Genomic DNA, 20,119 nt, shown 5'->3' on the forward strand with positions numbered 1-20,119 from the left:
TATATATCAGTAGCCACACGTGAACTTTGATATTTACGAAAAGGATGCGGATTTAGCGTAGAAGTGAACACGAAACAAACTCACAGACAAACAAAAATACACGAAGAAGAGATGGCGCCGCAATGCAATAATCAACTACAGGTTGTTTACAAAGATGTGGTTTAATATATTAGATAATAACAACGTGTTTTTGAAGTCGTGATCTTCTTTGTTTCAACTATTTCTTACAAAATATTGCTGCTAAAATTGTGACACACAATTTTTTGTGCTAAATACTACTTTGTCTCTTAAAGACACTTTCTTACTTCTCTTATCTCTAATTAAGTAAATTATAATCTAACGGTACAAACATTAATGTAACAACAACCACCGTATTTATACACATAACTTCTCGCATACATAAAACGCTATTACAAAAAGACATTTTTCTGCGTTCAATCGAATTACATATCTCACATACACACACAAAATTGTCATCTTCTTCCATATTACATGATATATATTTATATTGCAATATAAATGATATGTATATCATTATTTTTTGTATTATACAAAATAATATGCGGGTAAATTAGTTTGTTAAAGATGATTATTAATGAATCGTAATGAAGAATACGGTCAACGCAACGAGAAACGCTTTTTCACGTATGTTTTCAGATCGAAACAAATTTATATCCGCAGTTCCGTATCGTTTGTTCGTATCGAGCGCGAGTCATAAGAATTCGAGAGTCGTTTTCTCCGCGTCCTTTATGTACTTGTGTTTCTCCGTTTCGAAGGTGGTGCTCAAGAGATTGACGAATTTTTTGTGATACTCGTCGATTTGTTCGGACGTGGGCGTCGACATCTTCGGTAGCTCCAAGGAACTTCCAACTTGAAAGAAAAAAACCATCGTTTTATCAACGCATTCTTATCTTTCTCATAAAACATGATTTTTTTTTATTAATGTATGTACATGTTGAGACACACGTAGACAGATTTAGAAAAAAGACGGAGAACACCTCACCTACTACCGTGATGGGCGATCGCTTTGGAATGAGACCGAACGAGTACTGGAAGAATCCTCTGCCCGAAATGATGACAGGTGCCAAGCCTATGTACTTGCGAATCCAATTCTGAACGCGTCTCAGCAACGATCCTTCCGGCGCGTGCAGCTGATTGTACAAATTCGTTTCGCCGAACGAGATAACAGGAACTAACGCCGCGCTAAATGAACGACGAATCGTGTTAAAAAATGATATCGCGTTAGATTCGCGTTACGTCATGTGTTAATATATTTTGTTCATTTTCCTCTCTCTTGCAATGTGTATTTATTTTGTTAAACACATATTTTGTATATCCGAGAACGATGTTATTTTTGATAATCGTTTTTCTTAACACAAGTGAAGTCGATTGTAAACGATCGACGTAGATATACCCAGATAGCCAAATGTGAAAACTCAATATAAAGCAAATCATTGTATAGACCCGGTAAAACATTTTCCATGTATAAAATTGTATGGACATATTCGGTATATAAATTTGCATAATTAGATATAATAAGTTTAATCTGTGTATAAGTATATATGTGTGATTGTATATCAAAAATTTTTTAAAAATATAGTAAAAATATAGTTTCATATAATTTTTTTGTATCTAACATGATACTAATAGAATTATTTTGTAATTTGATATGGAATATCTGTGAAGCCATTCTCTTAAAAAAAGAAATTCTCCGTGTATAAAAATGTATAGACATATTCGGCATATAAATTAGTATAATTAGATATAAGTTTAATCTGTGTATAAGTATATATGATTATATATCAAAAATTTTTTTAAAATATAGTAAAAATATAGTTTTATATAATTTTTTTGTATCTACCATAATACTAATAGAGTTATTTTGTAATTTGATATGGAATATCTTTGAAGCCATTCTCTTAAAAAAAGACATTCTCCGTGTATAAAATTGTATGGACATATTCGGCATATAAATTTGCATAATTAGATATAATTATTTTATATGCAATAGATAAGGCTATACGAGCAATTATACTGGTTGTTGGTGTATTTTTTTATAATAATTTCTTTATTCTTTAATTTAATAAGAAAGTAAGCTATATACAAGTAGTCAGAACAAAGTTATTAGTTAAGTTATTTATAATGTTTTGACATTGTTAGTGTATGTAAACCTAGAATTCTTCGTAATATTAGACTATTACTGAAGAAGATCTAAATTAAAGATCGAAACGTTTGATTAATTAAAGAATAAAGGAATTAGTATAAAAAAATTACACCAACAACCAGTATAATTGCTCGTATAGCCTTATCCATTGCATATTAATTTGTTAACGAATATTCTTATTCAATAATTATTTTAATTTGTGTATAAGTATATATGAAAAATTTTTTACCGGGGATTAAGTTGCTTGCCAATTGTTGTTGTGTTGTTTTTATTTAACGCAACAAAAATGTTTTTGTCAATTCAGTATCAATATGCTGTTTTGTTGTCAATTAATTGTTGTAGCCAATGTGTATGACAAGCGAGCAGCAATATGTGAGCAATATGTGAGCAATGATTTTTATTCACAAGTTGAGAAAAATAATATAAGTTTATTGCCGCGATGAGTTGTTGTAGGAACTTGCTGTTATTATATTTTGAAAACTGTTGCTGGCAAGAACATACCGAAAAGAGGATACACCCTTTTGTTACATTGCTGAAAACTTATGAGCAATATTTGTAGCAAGTTGCCAACAACTTGCGCTCAGTTGGCTATCTATGGTATAATAAGAATTTATGAAAAAATATTAAGTGTAAACCGCGCTCACCCGTTTTTCAATGCTAATTTCACGAAGCCCTTTCTTCTCTTTATAAGCGTGCGATAAGTACCCGGTTTCGATTCCAACGCTTCGGATGCGCCTCCGGGAATTAGAGTCACAGCTTTTCCGGTGTACGGTTCCTCCGGCGGTGACGACAGCGCGTACTCAAGACTTCTTGCGTTAGAAGCGATACAGCCTGTAAGCCGTTCGATGTAATTATTGCTCTTTATTATTCATTTGCATCATGAGAAATAATTTCTTCCAATGAATGAATATAAGGCCTTACGAGCCGTTCTCAAAGTGTTGAGTGAGAACTTATACATGTATATATATATATGTATACACATGTAACGAATTTACTTGTAAATTTTACAAGTGAGTTTTTTGAATTGAAATCTCAATTCTTAAAATCATACGGGATGCTAGATTTGCATCTCACATATGAGAGACCCCGGATACCCCCCTAACCAATTATTAAATCTAGCATCCCGTATGATTTTAAGAATTGAGATTTCAATTCAAAAACCTCACTTGTAAAATTTACAAGTAAATTCGTTACATGTGTATACATATATATATACATGTATAAGTTCTCACTCAACACTTTGAGAACGGCTCGTAAGGCTTTATATTCATTCATTGGTTTAAATTTCACGAGCCTTAAGTCTTTATTAATTATTAAATAATTTCTTGTTTTTTTTTTTCGAAGTAAACTTTTTTTTACTTCGTCTGGCATGTTTTTTTCTTTGACGTGCAACGCAATAAATCAATCGTCATCGTGTCGATATGTTGCAATCGACTAAGCATGCGACTCTTTTGAAAGACCTTGTTGCTCAAAGTTTTTTATTATAATAAAACACTCGCGTAACGCAAATACATGCAAGAAATAAACAAAGTTGAAAGAAAAAAAATCGCGCTTGATAATAATTATGTAAAGATGAGTGTATGTAGCTTCAAGAATTTTTAATAAACAAATGTATTCTGGCTATTGAAGCAAAACACTGTTGTTGATGTGTGAATATTTAAATCAGTTTATTGAAACTTAGTAGCATTAACGCTTTCGACCTTGTATTAGGTCCTTCTCAAATGCCAGAACACATTTGTTTATTAAAAATCGCGCTCGTTTGAGAAAATATTCACCTCCGGCAAGAGTGTATTCTCTGAAGAAAGGAGTCATGAAATGCTGATCGAGAACGACCGAGCGTATCTCCAGACCGGGAAATAGATCCTTGAAACCCAACACGTCGGTGCCGAACGCACACATCATTCCCGTCGGCAAAATTCCATGAGGAACGTAAACGAAAACGTAGGTCTTATTCGGATTCAAATCGGCCGTTTTCACCAACTTCGCCGGATAATAGTCGCACAAAAGACGACAGTACGGATTATTTCTCGCCCATCCTGTCCAACGGTGACTGAAAACACAAAGAGCATTCGCGCATCTTCACAAGAACAAACACTAACCCGGTAAAAAATTTTTCATATATACTTATACACAAATTAGAATTATTATTATATCTAATTATCCAAATTTATATGTCCATACAATTTTATACACAATTTCTTTTTTTAAGAGAATGGCTTCAGAGATATTCCATATCAAATTAACAAAATAACTCTATTAGTATCATGTTAGATACAAAAAATTATATAAAACTATATTTTTACTATATTTTTAAAAAATTTTTGATATACAATCATATATACTTATGCACAAATTAAAATTATTATATCTAATCATACAAATTTATATGTGCCGAATATGTCTGTACAAGAATAATTAAAAGGCCGATACGAGCAGTAAATACAGGATGTGCGTGTATAAATATAAGTCTTTATTCCAAAAAACACATACGTTTCGGTCCTCAAGTTTGGACCTTCTTCAGTGTAATAATAAACATTCAATTAAAAAACAAATTAGATCACAACATCACAAAAATATAAAATAAATGATGTCAATCGTGTATGACAACGAATTACAAATACTGTGTACTGACAGTAAGTGTAATTGGTCATTATTAGCCTTTTAATTATTCTTAACTTTTCACGAGCGATTGATTGATTATGTCTGTACAATTTTATACATGAAAAATTTTTTACCAGGAATGATTCTCACATTGCGATTCAAACGAATTGTCACTGATGTAGCGTGCGAAGAGGTGAGAAATTTAGTTTTTTTTTTTTTCAGTAATTTTTTTCGAATCCGAGCTCGAAGAATTTTTTGGCGACAAAATATGAAAAACGCTCTTCATATTCCCGTAATTTTAATTCCACACTTTGTGAAGAAAATAGCACGGTAATACAAATTGTTATCGCAAAATAAAATAAAAAATAATAAATCAAACGGCCGACACGCGCGCGCGCGAGCAGTAAATACAAGGTGTTAGTGTATGAAAAGCAGTTTTTTTTATTAAAAAACATAACAGACGTTTCGGTCCATACTGACGTGACGTCAGTACACAGTTTCTTTCTCTTATCTATCTTTATATAAGTTTTTTGTTTGTTTGTTTCAACTGTGTTTAATAATGCTGTGTTCTCACGTGTTTTCTATTCTGCATTAATTTGTTTCACTGAAGAAGTCCTAACCTATGGACCGAAACGTCTGTTGTGTTTTTTAAATAAAAAAACTGCTTTTCATATACTAACACCTTGTATTTACTGCTACCGTATCGGCCCTTTGATTTATTATTTTTTGACAATTTCACGAGCGAATTACGGATTAAAATAAAAAAAGTCTTACTTACGGTAGATAAAAAAAAAAAAAAAAAAACTCGTCAATTCTCTATTCCACGATGTGTCAGAAAGACAGAAAACTGTACGTAAAACTGTTACCTTCTACCACCGCGGTTGCAAGTGTCCCAATCGTAATACATCCATACAAGGTACAGCAGCATGAGGTAGCGAATGGTTTGCGTATAGAGCAGAAGATAGCCCGCAATGAGGAACCCGAGCACGCCGTTCAGACTTAGAATCACAAACCATGTCGCCGCCGCGAGAGTCTGCAGTCTTCTTTCCAGAGGTACGTTTAACGGCGCAAATTTCACGCCCAAAATGTTCATTTTCGTATCCGAGACAGGATTTTCTCACTTGCGCATTCGCAGATTACTCGCGATTCATCCGAAAGAGAGAGAGATGTTTTCTTCCTTATCGTTCGCGCTCTGCGAAGTATCTATCAAGCAATGAATAAAAAGCTCTGTGTATTGAGAGTCTTTCCTTGATCTTTCGTTGCGGAAAGAGAGAGAGAGAGAGAGAGAGAGAAAGAGAAAGATCGATTGAACCGCTGGTCTAAAGATCAAATACAAAGTAACACAATCGAACGATTACAATATCGAACAATCGAATACAAATCGCAATTTTTATCTCGGTGTACGTAAATGTTGAACTTTTCACGTTTGTTTATTTATTTTTATTTTTTTTTTCAATTCACACAATCGTTTTTCGAATCGATTTGCATCTCAATACCAAGTATACGCGATGGTTTTTTTTTTTTCAGGTACGTGTTCGATTGCTTGCTTTATCAACTCGATACATAATCGCGCGACAATGACGTTGCAAAGTGCTAATATAACGATATTTACATCGCGACTTCTTCACAATCGTGCATTTGGCGCAAAATATACACTTGCCGGATACGTTAGTTTCGTACTTCAAACTTTTATATAAGTATATAGCTATAAAAATACTATTTCTATTTTCTTTCTCGCGCAAAATTGGGATCGCCGCCAGACAATATAGCCTCGACGATATATTAGGTCTACCGGAAAGTTCTGTCCGTTTTTTGGAATAAAACAAAATACAAATTTTTCTTATCCGTCAATAAACTTTATTAAATAAATATAATTGCCATTATTATTAATGATTTCTTGCCAGCGTGAGAGCAATTTGTATATCCCATTTTTGAAAAATTAAGAAAAATTTTTTATTTTGTTTTATTCCAAAAACGGACAGAACCTTTCCGGTAGACCTAATATATTAGGCAAAAGACAATTCTTGTTGGCTGTTCGTCATTGCAACGTCAGAGACGAGAAAATGAAAAGTGATTTCTCATTTTCGACAAATATATTAGGTCTACCGGAAAGTTCTGTCCGTTTTTTGGAATAAAACAAAATACAAATTTTTCTTACCGTCAATAAACTTTATTAAATAAATATAATTGCCATTATTATTAATGATTTCTTGCCAGTGTGAGGGCAATTTGTATATCCCATTTTTGAAAAATTCCGAAAAATTTGTATTTTGTTTTATTCCAAAAACGGACAGAACCTTTCCGGTAGACCTAATATAAGCGCTAACGCGTCACTGATAATTTGATTGCTGTTTAAGCGAAGGTGTGTGTAGCGTTTCGTCGTTATGAATGAATTGTTACGAATTGTTATCGCGCGCGTGATATTATTATTTTTTATTTTCTTTAAGATCAACAACGTCTGTTAGACGTCTATAATGGACGTTTACAACTCCAACGGAGATTTGTGTAAAATGTTGTTGTTGCCTCCGTGTGATCAGATCAAAAAGAGAGAAGGCAATTATTTTACTGCAACACGAAACAGTCAAAATAATCTTATCGTTATCGACGACTCGGTCGTTATCTTCGTTACAATACCTCACGTATCACTGCAGAACTTTACGTGCAATATATGACGTTTGACACACGTTTTGATTTATAAAAAAATTTTATGCACGTTAATTTCACACAAAAAAAAAATGTTAAATGTCTTATCTTGAATTAATTATATCGCGAAGAGAGCTCGTCACAAACTGCGAGATCCGAGTGTTCCGAACGTCGGCAAGTTAGCGACGTGTAAAATGAATCAGACTTATGTATATGTATATATGTATATATCCACGTATATATATATATATAACAATGAAAGGTCACATTGTCTTAAACTCGGAGGAGAAAATAAGAAAAATAATTAAAAGATTTAATTTTTAAATGAGAGAGAGATAAAATAATCTCTATATTTCATTTTAATTTCCATTATTATTTTCTTTACTTATTAATTACTTACTAATTGTCTTTATTATCACTGACCGCGTTCTAGGTAATTACTACTCATTTTCTTCTTGGGGGAAAAAATGGATCTAAAATTAGATCTAATTTAAATCTAAATAGATATAAAGTATATCTAAATAAATACAAGAGATATGTAAATAGATCTATATGTGTGTATTATAAATTGACACTATTTATTCTTAGATCTACCTTATACCTACCCGGTAAAAAATTTTTCATGTATAAAATTGTATGGACACATTTGGTATATAAATTTGCATAATTAGATATAATTATTTTAATTTGTGTATAAGTATATATGATTAATATGATAAGTATATATATCATATATATACTTATATATGATAAGTATATATATCAAAAATTGTTTAAAAATATAGTAAAAATTAGTTTTATATAATTTTTTTTGTATCTAACATGATACTAATAGAGTTATTTTGTAATTTGATATGAAATATCTCTGAAGCCATTTTCTTAAAAAAAGAAATTCTCCGTATATAAAATTGTATGGACATATTCGACACATATAAATTTGCATAATTAGATATAATTATTTTAATTTGTGTATAAGTATGATAAGTATATATATCAAAAATTGTTTAAAAATATAGTAAAAATTAGTTTTATATAATTTTTTTGTATCTAACATGATACTAATAGAGTTATTTTGTAATTTGATATGAAATATCTCTGAAGCCATTTTCTTAAAAAAAGAAATTCTCCGTGTATAAAATTGTATGGACATATTCGGCATATAAATTTGCATAATGTTATATCTAATAATTATTTTAATTTGTGTATAAGTATATATGATTAATATGATAAGTATATATATCATATATATACTTATATATGATAAGTATATATATCAAAAATTGTTTAAAAATATAGTAAAAATTAGTTTTATATAATTTTTTTTGTATCTAACATGATACTAATAGAGTTATTTTGTAATTTGATATGAAATATCTCTGAAGTCATTTTCTTAAAAAAAGAAATTCTCCGTGTATAAAATTGTATGGACATATTCGGCATATAAATTTGCATAATGTTATATCTAATAATTATTTTAATTTGTGTATAAGTATATATGAAAAATTTTTTACCGGGTACTCAGATCTACTATATTAGACCATCTCAGATCCGTTCAGATCTGCTTAGATTGTGAGTAAATAAAAAAAAATCCTTTTTTCTTCATTTTTGTTTTATCTCCTTAAATTTAAATCGTATCTAATCCCTAATTTTTTCCCAGGTTAATGGACTTTTATCCTAATATAAAAGAGACATACGTGCATGTGTACAATCGCTCACATACTTTTTATATGATAATGCAACTATTCTGGTTCTAATATTTGTTGTTTAGGTTACGCTTGGCGTGCAAAATGTAGGATTTTGTTATGCCAAAAATTTCCGAGAGAGAAATCAAACAACCAAATATTGTTCTTAAGAAAATGCATTCTCTCGGTTTGCTTGTATAACAAAGCTCTCTTCGAAACGCATCTCGGAAGAGAACGTTTTGTTTTTTTCGATCGTATTAAAATTTATGTAAAGAAAATTATTTAGCGCGTGGATAATTTAAAAAAATGTGAAAAATATTTAGTAAGTAACTTAAATTTTTATATAAAATAATGTGTAATGTAATCTTTTGAAGAATCATACGGGTTTTTTTGTGAATAATCGAAATTTTTTTCCGACCGAATAGTTTGAATCTTCCGCCTGAATCTTCATTTCCTTTTCTTTGATTGGTTCTTGGATTTTCCAAGAGTCTATAGGTTAGGCTCCTGTGTCTCGCAGGATCAAGTCTCTATTCTGATTTAATCGATTGGATATTGACGGAGAAAAATTTTAACGAGACAAATTTTACCTTGAAGTTTAAACTGTTCGAACACGCGAAGGTTTTGAGACTCGTAAAGATCGATTATTCACTGCCCACACAGACACAACACGTCCGTCAAACACGTCTGTGAACACGGACGTTTGTGTGTAGGACGTTTGTGTTTCACGTGGGTGTTGTATTATTAAATGATTATTTTGAACTTGAAGCTCGATGTACGAATTTGCACACTTTTTACACCAAGTCACTTTTTTCCGAGATCTGTTTTTTTTTGACTTGCAGAAAGAACGTCTGCCTGCGATGATATTAATCTTTGACCCACGCCAGGTAACCGAACAAGAGATCTGATGATTCAGGCAGGTGAGATGGCGCGTTGCGGCGACCACGTGTGCGGATAGTACACTTTCGGTGCGCTTGTGTTTGTGTACGTGTACTTACGTGTGTATCACGTACTTCTATATACGTGAGTGTATATTTATCTTGTTACGACTTCCGCGGCACGTAGTCACGTTCGGCAGTATTCGGCTACGTTACGAACATTCTACTGCGAGGATTCGTGTCTGTTCGACTAACTTGTAAGAAGAAAACGTTCCATTTCCACAAACATATGTGTTCCAAGTACGCACTCTGTCGCTGATTACACGTTCCAACGTTCAAAATCCGATGTTATTTGAACGTTAAATCTGACGACGTCATTGTATCATTCAGTCCATATGACATGATGTTAACTATTGTGAGAAAGTAGGAAAGATCATGTTTTTTTATTTTTTTTTTATTTTGAAAGAGAGAGGTTTAGATTTTGTGTCATGTCGGAGAGGAGAATCCACGATTTTGCGATACAAGAGTCTTCAATAGAGTATCCGACTCGAGTTTAAAACACAGTAAATTTGTTACATGTTTAAGGTATTACCCTCGCGTCCCTGCGGGCGCGGGGGAGCGGAGATAGTTCTATCTCACTTCAATTGAGGAAATGGCAACGACGTTCTTTCTCATGCTAATCATAAAATCTCTCGTTTTCTGTGTTATTTTAATTATTACTGAAAAACTGTACGGTACAAGCGTCTGATTTTTCACACATATTTTCTTTATAGTTTAAGGAAGCTGTAGTAATATTTTTAGCCAGATCTGAAAATTTGAACTCTAGATATTTAGGTAAATGCACGTGATCTCCTCATTCTCCCTATCACTTCCATGTTAAATCGTGCGAAATTCGTTTTCGATTTTCTCAAAAACTGTACGGTACAGGCGTCTGATTTTTCACACATATTTTCTTTATAGTTTAAAGAAGCTGTAGTAATATTTTTAGCCAAATCTGAAAATTTGAACTCTAGATATTTAGGTAAATGCACGTGATCTCCTCATTCTCCCTATCACTTCTATGTTAAATCGTGCGAAATTTTTTTTCGATTTTCTCAAAAACTGTACGGTAAAAAAATCTGAAAAAATTCTGGGGTTCATAGATCAACCCTAATAGGCACATTTGTGAAAATATTGCACAAAAATGGCGTCATGAATGGCGACGATTTTGCAATGATTACACTAAGATGATTCGCCATAACGCAACAGTTTTGTCGAAATAAAATTTTGCAAATAATATTTGTCAAAAATTGCGAAAAAGTCGTTATGCATTTCCACAGTATATACCTCCAATAGGCAAATTGTGAAAATATTGCACAAATATGACATCATGAGTGACGACGATTTCTTGCATTTCTTTATATGCAATCATATTTCTACATATTTTAAACGTCACATAGTTGAATTTCTTTTCTCAGTTATTGGACAATTTTTTTGTGTAATTAATTTTGCAAATATACCGCTAAGATGATTCGCCATATCGTTATTCTTTTGCCGAAATAGTATTTGGAAATTAATTTTGCAAACAACTGCAAATATTTCAGAAAAGATCAATGTTTTTGCATCTATTTCCTAAAATATGTCTGTATAATTGCAAATTACAATTTTAGTGCAAGATTTTGTCACATAATTTTGTAAATGGTTTTCTATCAGGGAAGTTTTTAAACATTGTGTAAAAGTTTAAAGTAAAACTGAAAATTAGAAAACAGTCGAGAGTAATACCTTAAATTGTTTGGACGTAGAGGAGGTAGAGAGTTCGCATTTATTGAAATAAAACGTTTATTATATAGTCTATAAAAAAAATGAATACAACGAAGAAAGAGAAGTGCACCTGTTAAAAGGTCGTGCGTCAACATCGAAAAACGATAAACAACAAATGACGTATCGCACAAATTCGGTATATACACATAGAAGAACTCCGTCCTTAAGTACAAAGTTACACGTTAAAAATTATAAAGACGCGCATCAACGTAATAATTCGCTCCGAGCGTTGCTCGACAATAGTAAAATGATTTCAATAAAGTAATGTAACGACTAATATAAAATATATATATATATATCATTTATGTATATGTAGATATAACAACAATCTTTTGAAACGACGTTGCACCTTTTTTTTCGCAGTCCTTCGCTAACTCGTCAAACGCTCTCTCGATTGTCAGGGACGGACAGTAAGGTTATTAAAACGCAAAACCGAGAAACGTTCTGTAATTGCGTGAAATCGCACGATTTTCGCGCCATCGGCTCCTCCGAATAGTACGGGGATCTATCCCACAACAATCTCCCACTATTCGCAGCGCGAACAGCATTTTTTGTTTTTTGTTTTTTTTTTTTATAGGAGCTTTTACGCGAAACATAGGAGCGTACGCGCATTATATATAGATACAACACGATACGTTAGCATGAAAAAATACTACTTTTTACTCTCATCGCGAGCAACGTGATCGTGTGCTCGGGTGGGGGGGAAAACACCGGCCGCGTCTTCCAAGCGTAACAGCCAACGACGAATGTGACACGCTTTTAGTCTTTTTTTTTTTTTGGTTTGTTTTTGTATATTCCACACACAATTGTTTCTCTAAATTCTTCAACGCGTACAAACACTCGTTCCGTTCGATCGAGACGGATACGATCTTCGGCGGAGGTAGCACACGGTGTCAATTAACCCATTGCCTTCTCAACTCGTCCTCCGAGCGATTCGCGAGGTGGACAATTTGTTTTCCTCTCATCGTGAAAACTCCGATCGACACGAAAAAAAAAAAAAAAAAAAAATACGAACAACGGAGAGAAGAGATCAAAAGTTCTACGTTCCCGCGTTCCGGGAACGTGGAAAAACGAAAAAAAGACTCGTACAACATTCGACGGGCTAATGAGAAATGGGCTAATCGACGCGATTAACAGGCTTCAACTTCTTTTTTTTTATAATTTATTTTCGTTTAATCGCTAAAAATGCTTAACAACGGGGAAGTGGGGGGATAACGATTGTGTATTCTCCCGAAATACATCGCGAGCAAGCTCTTAGGTTTTTTTTTTTTTTTTGTTTTTTATTGCTTCTTCTAATCTATGTAAGACTGTTTGCCGCGTTACGCGCGTATATAATACGACTTCGGCGCTCAACGATAACGATTTCCGCGGTAAAGATCGCGCGAATCCGGGGAGGGGGAGGGGAGAGGGGAGAGGGGACGAGGATGCGCCTCCGCGGAGGAAGGAGACGGAGAAAAAACACGCATTTAAAATTCACCAAATCCGCCGAGCACCGGAGACGTGAACATCACAGTAAAACATCCAACGTTTCGCTTTTGTGTTTTTTTTTTTTTTTTTGGTTTTCGCGCGCTCAGCCGATGATGATTTGTTAATATATCTTTACAGTTTATCGAAAAAATACCGCGTTTCTATGTAGCTCTGCGGCAACGGCGGCGGCGGCTGCAACGGCGGCGCACTCTTTTCTATTTGTTTTGTTTTTTTTTTTGTTTTTTGTTTTTTTTTCATCGACACGACGTAGCGTGTGTGACTTAATAAAATATTGACAGTATACAATATAATCGAATAGACGATTTTTTTTTTTCGCTATGTAACGATCGATATACGAAAATACAACAGAAAGCGATCGACGGTAGATCTGTGTATTTTTAAGCCGATGTCTTCTAGTGCCGTCGTCATGCAAATTTCAAACTTCGTTCCTCCTATCGCTTTTTCACAGGCAGCGTTTTTTTTCCTAAAGCCTATCTATCTGCCACCGAAATAGCGCAGTATGTACAGGGGGGGGGGGGCAAGTTTCATCTACGTCAGCTTCGGGTTTTTTTTCTCTTTTTTCTGTTTTTCATTTTGCGAAATGACAACGACGACGAAAATACTGATTACTGACGTTTTTTTGGCAGCCGATTTTCGCTCTAAGCGAATACAATATATATATATATATGTGTGTGTGTGTATATATAGTTATCTTTGTTTTACTCTGAATGAGGTGAAGTGACATATGACGCTGTTTAGCGACGCGCTTCCAGCGGTGCGCACACGTGGTGGTCGATCTTTTCTTTACGTGGAGGATTGTCCATTTGTCCAAGTGTTCATCTCATCTTCGTTCCATTTACCGGGAGACGTGAAATCTCCGCACGCGCATAGAAGAAACCGATCAACGTCGAAAGCAGGCGGGCAGTGGTTTTCCTTAATTGTTGTTTTTNTTTTTTTTTTTTTTTTTTTTTGTTATATTAGTATTCGCGTATATAATTGTATTGTGTTAATTCGTAAATCGCGACGTACGCGCGGCCGATTGTCCTTTCTTTTTTTTTTTTTTTTTTTTATCCTTCCCACGTAAAAAAACAAAGCGGAATTCCTCACGAGGCACTTGGACGAAACGTCGTCTTCGGGATATATCGCGGAGCCGGACTTAATGTCGTCTTGCCGCATATCATCGCGCGTATCATCGAGTTCAGACAACGTAGCGTTTTTCGCCTCGCCGTAACGAAACAACGGCGGGACACGTCGGCGACCGCGCGCACGGCTCTTACGTACAACAAGTAGCGGCACACGGATGTCACTGCGAGAATACGAGTTAAAGTCAAGCATAACACACGGTCCGGCCTCCATCTTGACGCTTCGCTGCTCTCGTAACGATTTTCACCTGCGAGTTACGTGGACGTCGACGGTGACGACGAGACCTGATCCGGCTGATAATACCTCAATCCGTTTATCTGAAAGGAAAAACAAAAATTTCAAGCGAGACCGCTCGATTTGGGATCTCTCCGATTTTGCGCGAATCGGCTCGTTTTTTTTTTTTTTTTATTTATTTATTTACGTTACCGTCATGTCGTATTCCGTGATGTACGCGGGGATCTCGAGCTGATCAGGCGGCATAACTTCGTAAAGATATTCCACACCGGGCAAGTTGTGAACCTTCTGCTTAATGGCCGGCGCCATAAAGGTCGTGAACCACCACGTCATCATCTGTAGCGAGCGATCGAAATTTTACTTTGAGGAAAATTTTACAACACACAGAGTTTATCACGATGTAAAATAATTACACTAGAAAAAGTATTTGAGAAAAGTTTCGTGTTTAATTTTGTCTCTCTTTTTAATAATTGAGTTTTCTATCAAACTGTGTTAATTATATTCTTGTACAAAATTTCAGTTATAGAACAACCCGTCTCTTTAGGCAATGAAAAATTGCCTACGCGCAAATTATATATTCGCTAACGAACTGCGAATAGTCAGGAAATATACGATTGTTCCGACGATAATTGAACGTGATAGAATATAAACGTGGGAAATGCCATAAGAGCGCATTCATTAAAAACAACACGCTTCTGCGTCTTAACGAGAATTTTTTTTTTGTCGGACATAATATCCTCATTCGGAATCGCTCGTGTACGTTCGGCGTTAAAATCACGCAATAGGAATTATTTTACAATTACTGCGCGTGATGATACTGTTACCGACCTTGGTCCAGAAGGTGGGATGAACAATGTAGAAATGCTTCAGATTCTTCTTGTATCTGCAAGTAAAATTAAAAAAAAATATATATTTAACCGAACAATGGCTCTTAGAAGCAGACACAGATGTAGAGGTGCAAATTTTGACTTTGTTTATTATAAAAGTAAAAAAAAAAACATCAAAAGTAAAATAAAAAAAAAAAATATTTAACTGAACAATGGCTCTTAGAAGCAGACAACAGATGTAAAGGTGCAAATTTTGACTTTGTTTATTATAAAAGTAAAAAAGAAAAAAAAACATCAAAAGTAAAATAAAAAAAAACATCTTCCTTTTCAAGAGTTTCGCTATCGAGTTTCCGCAAAACAAACAAACGATATCGAATTGCGCACCGTGAATTTGTTATAGCGATGAGACAAAATTCGATATGTTTTATTTTTACAATCGTGTACGATTACAACAAATCGACGGTACAAATCCGAAAAAGATTGCAAATAATCGCGGATAATAAAAAACGTTTCGTTTCCCCCCAGTACAGTCCCCGTGACGTAAAATCACATGTGCACACACGTGGCGACGCACTTCGTGATTCGGCCACACTGAAATGCGGATCAATAAGCTCGATGTGTTCGATAGTTCAGGTGTGCCTTACTTACTTGTAGGGAAGAACGTTGTAGACTTCGCGCAGCCAGTGCAAACTGGGGTAATTGTTGCTGGCCGTAAGGGTGTGGAAGTACGCGATAACGTAATCGCCCTTTACGATGGGATCCAGCAACTGTATCAGGTACAGCAAGGCCTGGAAAACAAAACAGCAGAGAGATAAAACAAAAAAACAAAAAAAAAACAGAGACCGGGTCATTTCGACGACGTTTCTCAATTTTCGTAAAAATGGAAACTCGAGTGTGACGCGCGAGGCGCCGCTCTCTTTAAAATCGTCGCGCGTTGAGGGATCCACGTTGCTCGGAAAGCCACGTCGTGTTACAGAGTAAACAAGGGAAAAGAGGGAAATGGGGTAAATGTATGTTCTAAAATAGAACGGCGCGCAAATATTCTCGCGCAATCGATAGAGGGTGCCGCGAGATGAGGCAACGTAGTTGATTTTTTTCTTTCTTTTTGCAAAGTTTTTTTCTCACGCAATTCTCTCTTGCTCTTTGAGAACCTCTAGCGTTATGATTTTCATTGTTCGCCTTCGCTTGAGCTGAAAGTTAAAGGGCAAACGTAATGTTTTGATAGCCTAGGTGTGATCGATGAACCCCGTAGCGACGACTGCGCTTTGTTATTATTGCTGAACGACACGCGCACAAACAACACGCCGCGACGAACGTAACCGCGTCGATCACAATCGCGCACATAAATAATAATATTGCTTACTAATTAATGCAAAATACGCTCTATAGACAACACAGATCCGTTTGATATTTAAATTGCTTGCGACTTCGATAATTGCCGATACAATTCCCTTGCTATCTCGATTCCTCATCCTTATCAAAAAAATAAAAAAATAAAAAAATAAAATAAGACACCGAACGACACGATAAAACCAACATCATTGAAAACGATGTGATATATGTACGTAATGTTTTGCGATTATTTCGCGAACGCGTACCCTCACGCGATTCACCGATGCGTGTCTGATTGCGGCTGATCAAGTGATATTATTATGCAACACGCGCGGTATTATTGATTGAGAAATATCGTTGTTGTTATCTTGCAAGACGAGACGAGATGAGTTTTCGCTGCGTCGAATTGAATCAATGTTGCGAGATTAAATTTGACGGTCGCGTCTCGCCTTTGTCGACAAATGCGTTTGTTTATTTCTGAAAATCCACAGCGACGCGAACGCGCATTTAAGGTGTTACACTCACGTCCTTGCGGGCGCGGGGAAGCGCAGATAGTTCTATTTCACTCCAATTGAGGAAATGGCAACGTCGCTCTTTCTCATATTAATCACAAAATCGCTCGTTTTCTGTGTTATTTTAATTATTACTGAAAAACTGTACGGTACAGGCGTCTGATTTTTCACACATATTTTCTTTATAGTTTAAAGAAGCTGTGGTAATATTTTTAGTCAAATCTGAAAATTCGAACTCTAGATATTTAGGTAAATGCACGCGATTTCTCTCTATCACTTCCATGTTAAATCATGCGAAATTCGTTTTCGATTTTCTCAAAAACTGTAGGGTACAGGCGTCTGATTTTTCACACATATTTTCTTTATAGTTTAAAGAAGCTGTAGTAATAGCCAAATCTGAAAATTTGAACTCTAGATATTTAGGTAAATGCACGTGATCTCCTCATTCTCCCTATCACTTCCATGTTAAATCATGCGAAATACGTTTTCGATTTTCTCAAAAACTGTACGGTACAGGCGTCTGATTTTTCACACATATTTTCTTTATAGTCTAAAGAAGCTGTAGTAATATTTCTAGCTAGATCTGAAAATTTGAACTCTAGATATTTAGGTAAATGCACGTGATTTCCTCATTCTCCCTATCACTTCTATGTTAAATCATGCAAAATTCGTTTTCGATTTTCTCAAAAACTGTACGGTACAGGCGTCTGATTTTTCACACATATTTTCTTTATAGTTTAAAGAAGCTGTGGTAATATTTTTAGCTAAATCTGAAAATTTGAACTCTAGATATTTAGGTAAATGCACGCGATTTTCTCATTCTCCTTATCACTTCCATGATAAATCATGCGAAATTCGTTTTCGATTTTCTCAAAAACTGTACGGTACAGGCGTCTGATTTTTCACACATATTTTCTTTATAATTTAAAGAAGCTGTGATAATATTTTTAGCTAAATCTGAAAATTTGAACTCTAGATATTTAGGTAAATGCACGCGATTTCCTCATTCTCCCTATCACTTCCATGATAAATCATACGAAATTCGTTTTCGATTTTCTCAAAAACTGTACGGTAAAAAAATCTGCAAAAATTCAGGGGTTCATAGATCAAGTTTTTAAACATTGTGTATAAAAGTTTAAAGTAAAACTGATGAAATTAGAAAACAATCGAGGGTAATACCTTAACAGAGCGCATTTATCGATAAAAGTTAAGTGAAAAAATACGAGCCATCGTCGCGACGCTGGCTGTCGCGACTCCGGAGAGAACACGTTTACCTCTCTAGGTCGCAATGTGCTATTATAGCGAGCGTGTAAATGGTTCGTCTGTCAAAGCAAGTCAACGAATATACGGGACGAGAAATACGTGGGACATTTATTGTTGCACACACATGCAAATCAATTAAATTCCAGCGTAAAGACTCGCGTCGCATCAAACAATGTAGCGCGTCGAAGTTTTCGCGTCCCCCGGAACACGCACCTTGAACGCGCCGCAATGCTGTCACAGCTGCTGGCAGTGCGCGCGCGATATTTTTAGCCTCGCTGACGAATCTCCGCGCGTACATCGTTGATATTCTTATCTCGAATGAATCTCAAGTAGCGAGATGTCCCACCGGGTTGCCATCTAGTTATGGACCGCGGTTGGCAATCGATCAAAAACGAAAACGCGCGCGTTTTGTGAACAACCGATAAAACTAATCGATCAATTTTTCGCGTTCTCTCGCGCGCATTCCCCCGTTTGATCTTTGATAAACGTGTCGGGCGAAATTCACATTTCGATGGAGAGATATTAGTCCTTTTTTTTTCCTCCTCCGTTTAATCTTAATCGCTCGTTTATGTGCCGGATAATGTGGTTTCGATCAGCGCATGCGGCCTACGGGGCGGCAAATGGGTTAAAAGGGTGAGAGAAACTTTCGTTAAGGACAGGGGGCTGTGAGCGTCGCGACGTTGCAATCCGCTTCTCGCCCTCCTTATGGGGGAAAACTCGTAGACCGGCGGTTGGTCTATTTCTGGACATGTAAATATCGATTTGCCACCCGTCGATATATAACACACACGCCCGTGTGTGTGTGTTTCGGACTGTGCGAGCAAAGACGGTAAGAATCAGCACCGCGTCGGGGAATTGGAAATTGGCACGGCCATTTGGCGCGCGAAGATAAGGGCGCCGAACGATATCGCGAGCTGTGCAGAGAGAGTGACTTTTCTCGCGGCCGATATCGAGCGACGCGCGCAAGAGCTCGACGTGTATTCGGAGCATTTGAAAAGGAGTAAAAAAGTAATACCGTTTCAACACACAGCCGACGCGGAGACAGCCAAGACACTTTTCTCGACGCCGTTTTGCGTCGAAAATAAAAACGTTTCGATTTCTTTGTAAAAAAAAAAAAAAAAAAAATACTTGCAAAACACTAGTGTTTTTAATGAGATGGTAGAAGGGCAATTGGGACCAAGTATAAGGTGGAATGTAATAAACAATGATATATATCAATATTCCAAACGTTTCGGCTACATATTTAAGCCATCTTCAGTGGAATCTTAACCCTCGGGGAACACACCTATTTTTTCAATCAAGAAGAACAATCTGGGTCAATTTGACCCTGTCCACTTTTTGAGATGCTACCATTTAAAATGCACTTATCCGATTGGCTTGAAAAAATTTTTGGATATATTTTGGAACAGTTTGGAATATGCCTATACAGGGTGATTCAGAACAACCCGTTATCTTTGAAAATACATATTCTTGACTAAATTCTAAGACAATTTTTTATTTGGCAAAATTTTGTCTGACGCTTACTTTTTGAGTTACTAATAAAAATAGTTGACGTACCATGAGTCGGATTTAAAAG

General features: G+C 35.4%; 2 protein-coding genes across 6 annotated transcripts in view; both read right to left on the reverse strand.

Annotated features, from left to right (window-relative positions):
- Positions 1-10,189, reverse strand: LOC109856760 (2-acylglycerol O-acyltransferase 2-A-like). 5 transcript variants are annotated; one of them, XM_020432390.1, is made up of 6 exons: positions 10,086-10,189; positions 5,632-5,968; positions 3,940-4,214; positions 2,809-2,995; positions 1,004-1,203; positions 1-870 (listed from the first exon to the last, which is right to left on the reverse strand). In XM_020432390.1, the coding sequence occupies exons 2-6, from the start codon at positions 5,856-5,858 to the stop codon at positions 713-715; spliced, it is 1,047 nt and encodes a 348-aa protein (XP_020287979.1). In that variant the 5' UTR covers positions 5,859-5,968; positions 10,086-10,189; the 3' UTR covers positions 1-712. The 5 variants fall into 5 exon arrangements, with proteins under 5 accessions (XP_020287979.1, XP_020287978.1, XP_020287975.1 ...); XM_020432389.1 differs by lacking the exon at positions 10,086-10,189 and adding an exon at positions 9,879-10,024; XM_020432386.1 differs by lacking the exon at positions 10,086-10,189 and adding an exon at positions 9,678-10,024.
- Positions 10,190-14,170: 3,981 nt separating this feature from the next.
- Positions 14,171-20,119, reverse strand: part of LOC109856757 (protein GDAP2 homolog) — a 26,694-nt gene continuing 20,745 nt past the window's right edge. Inside the window, exons 9-12 of the mRNA XM_020432383.1 lie at positions 16,085-16,224; positions 15,438-15,492; positions 14,802-14,945; positions 14,171-14,692 (exon numbers count right to left, since the gene is read on the reverse strand). Of these exons, the coding sequence (XP_020287972.1) occupies positions 14,630-14,692; positions 14,802-14,945; positions 15,438-15,492; positions 16,085-16,224 (402 nt within the window). The 3' untranslated portion in view covers positions 14,171-14,629. The remainder of the gene's footprint in view (positions 14,693-14,801; positions 14,946-15,437; positions 15,493-16,084; positions 16,225-20,119) is intronic.

The sequence above is a fragment of the Pseudomyrmex gracilis genome, unplaced genomic scaffold (genome assembly GCF_002006095.1).
Source record: "Pseudomyrmex gracilis isolate BER0280 unplaced genomic scaffold, ASM200609v1 scaffold_133, whole genome shotgun sequence".
In the NCBI taxonomy this organism is placed as follows: Eukaryota; Metazoa; Arthropoda; class Insecta; order Hymenoptera; family Formicidae; genus Pseudomyrmex; species Pseudomyrmex gracilis.

Excerpts from the sequence above, each read along its gene's own strand:
- LOC109856760 (XM_020432390.1), bottom strand. The coding sequence starts at position 5,858 with ATGAACATTTTGGGCGTGAAATTTGCGCCGTTAAACGTACCTCTGGAA. Across the intron at positions 4,215-5,631 it reads TGCAACCGCGGTGGTAGAAG|TCACCGTTGGACAGGATGGG; the intron begins GTAACAGTTTTA and ends TTGTGTTTTCAG. Across the intron at positions 2,996-3,939 it reads AGAATACACTCTTGCCGGAG|GCTGTATCGCTTCTAACGCA; the intron begins GTGAATATTTTC and ends AACGGCTTACAG.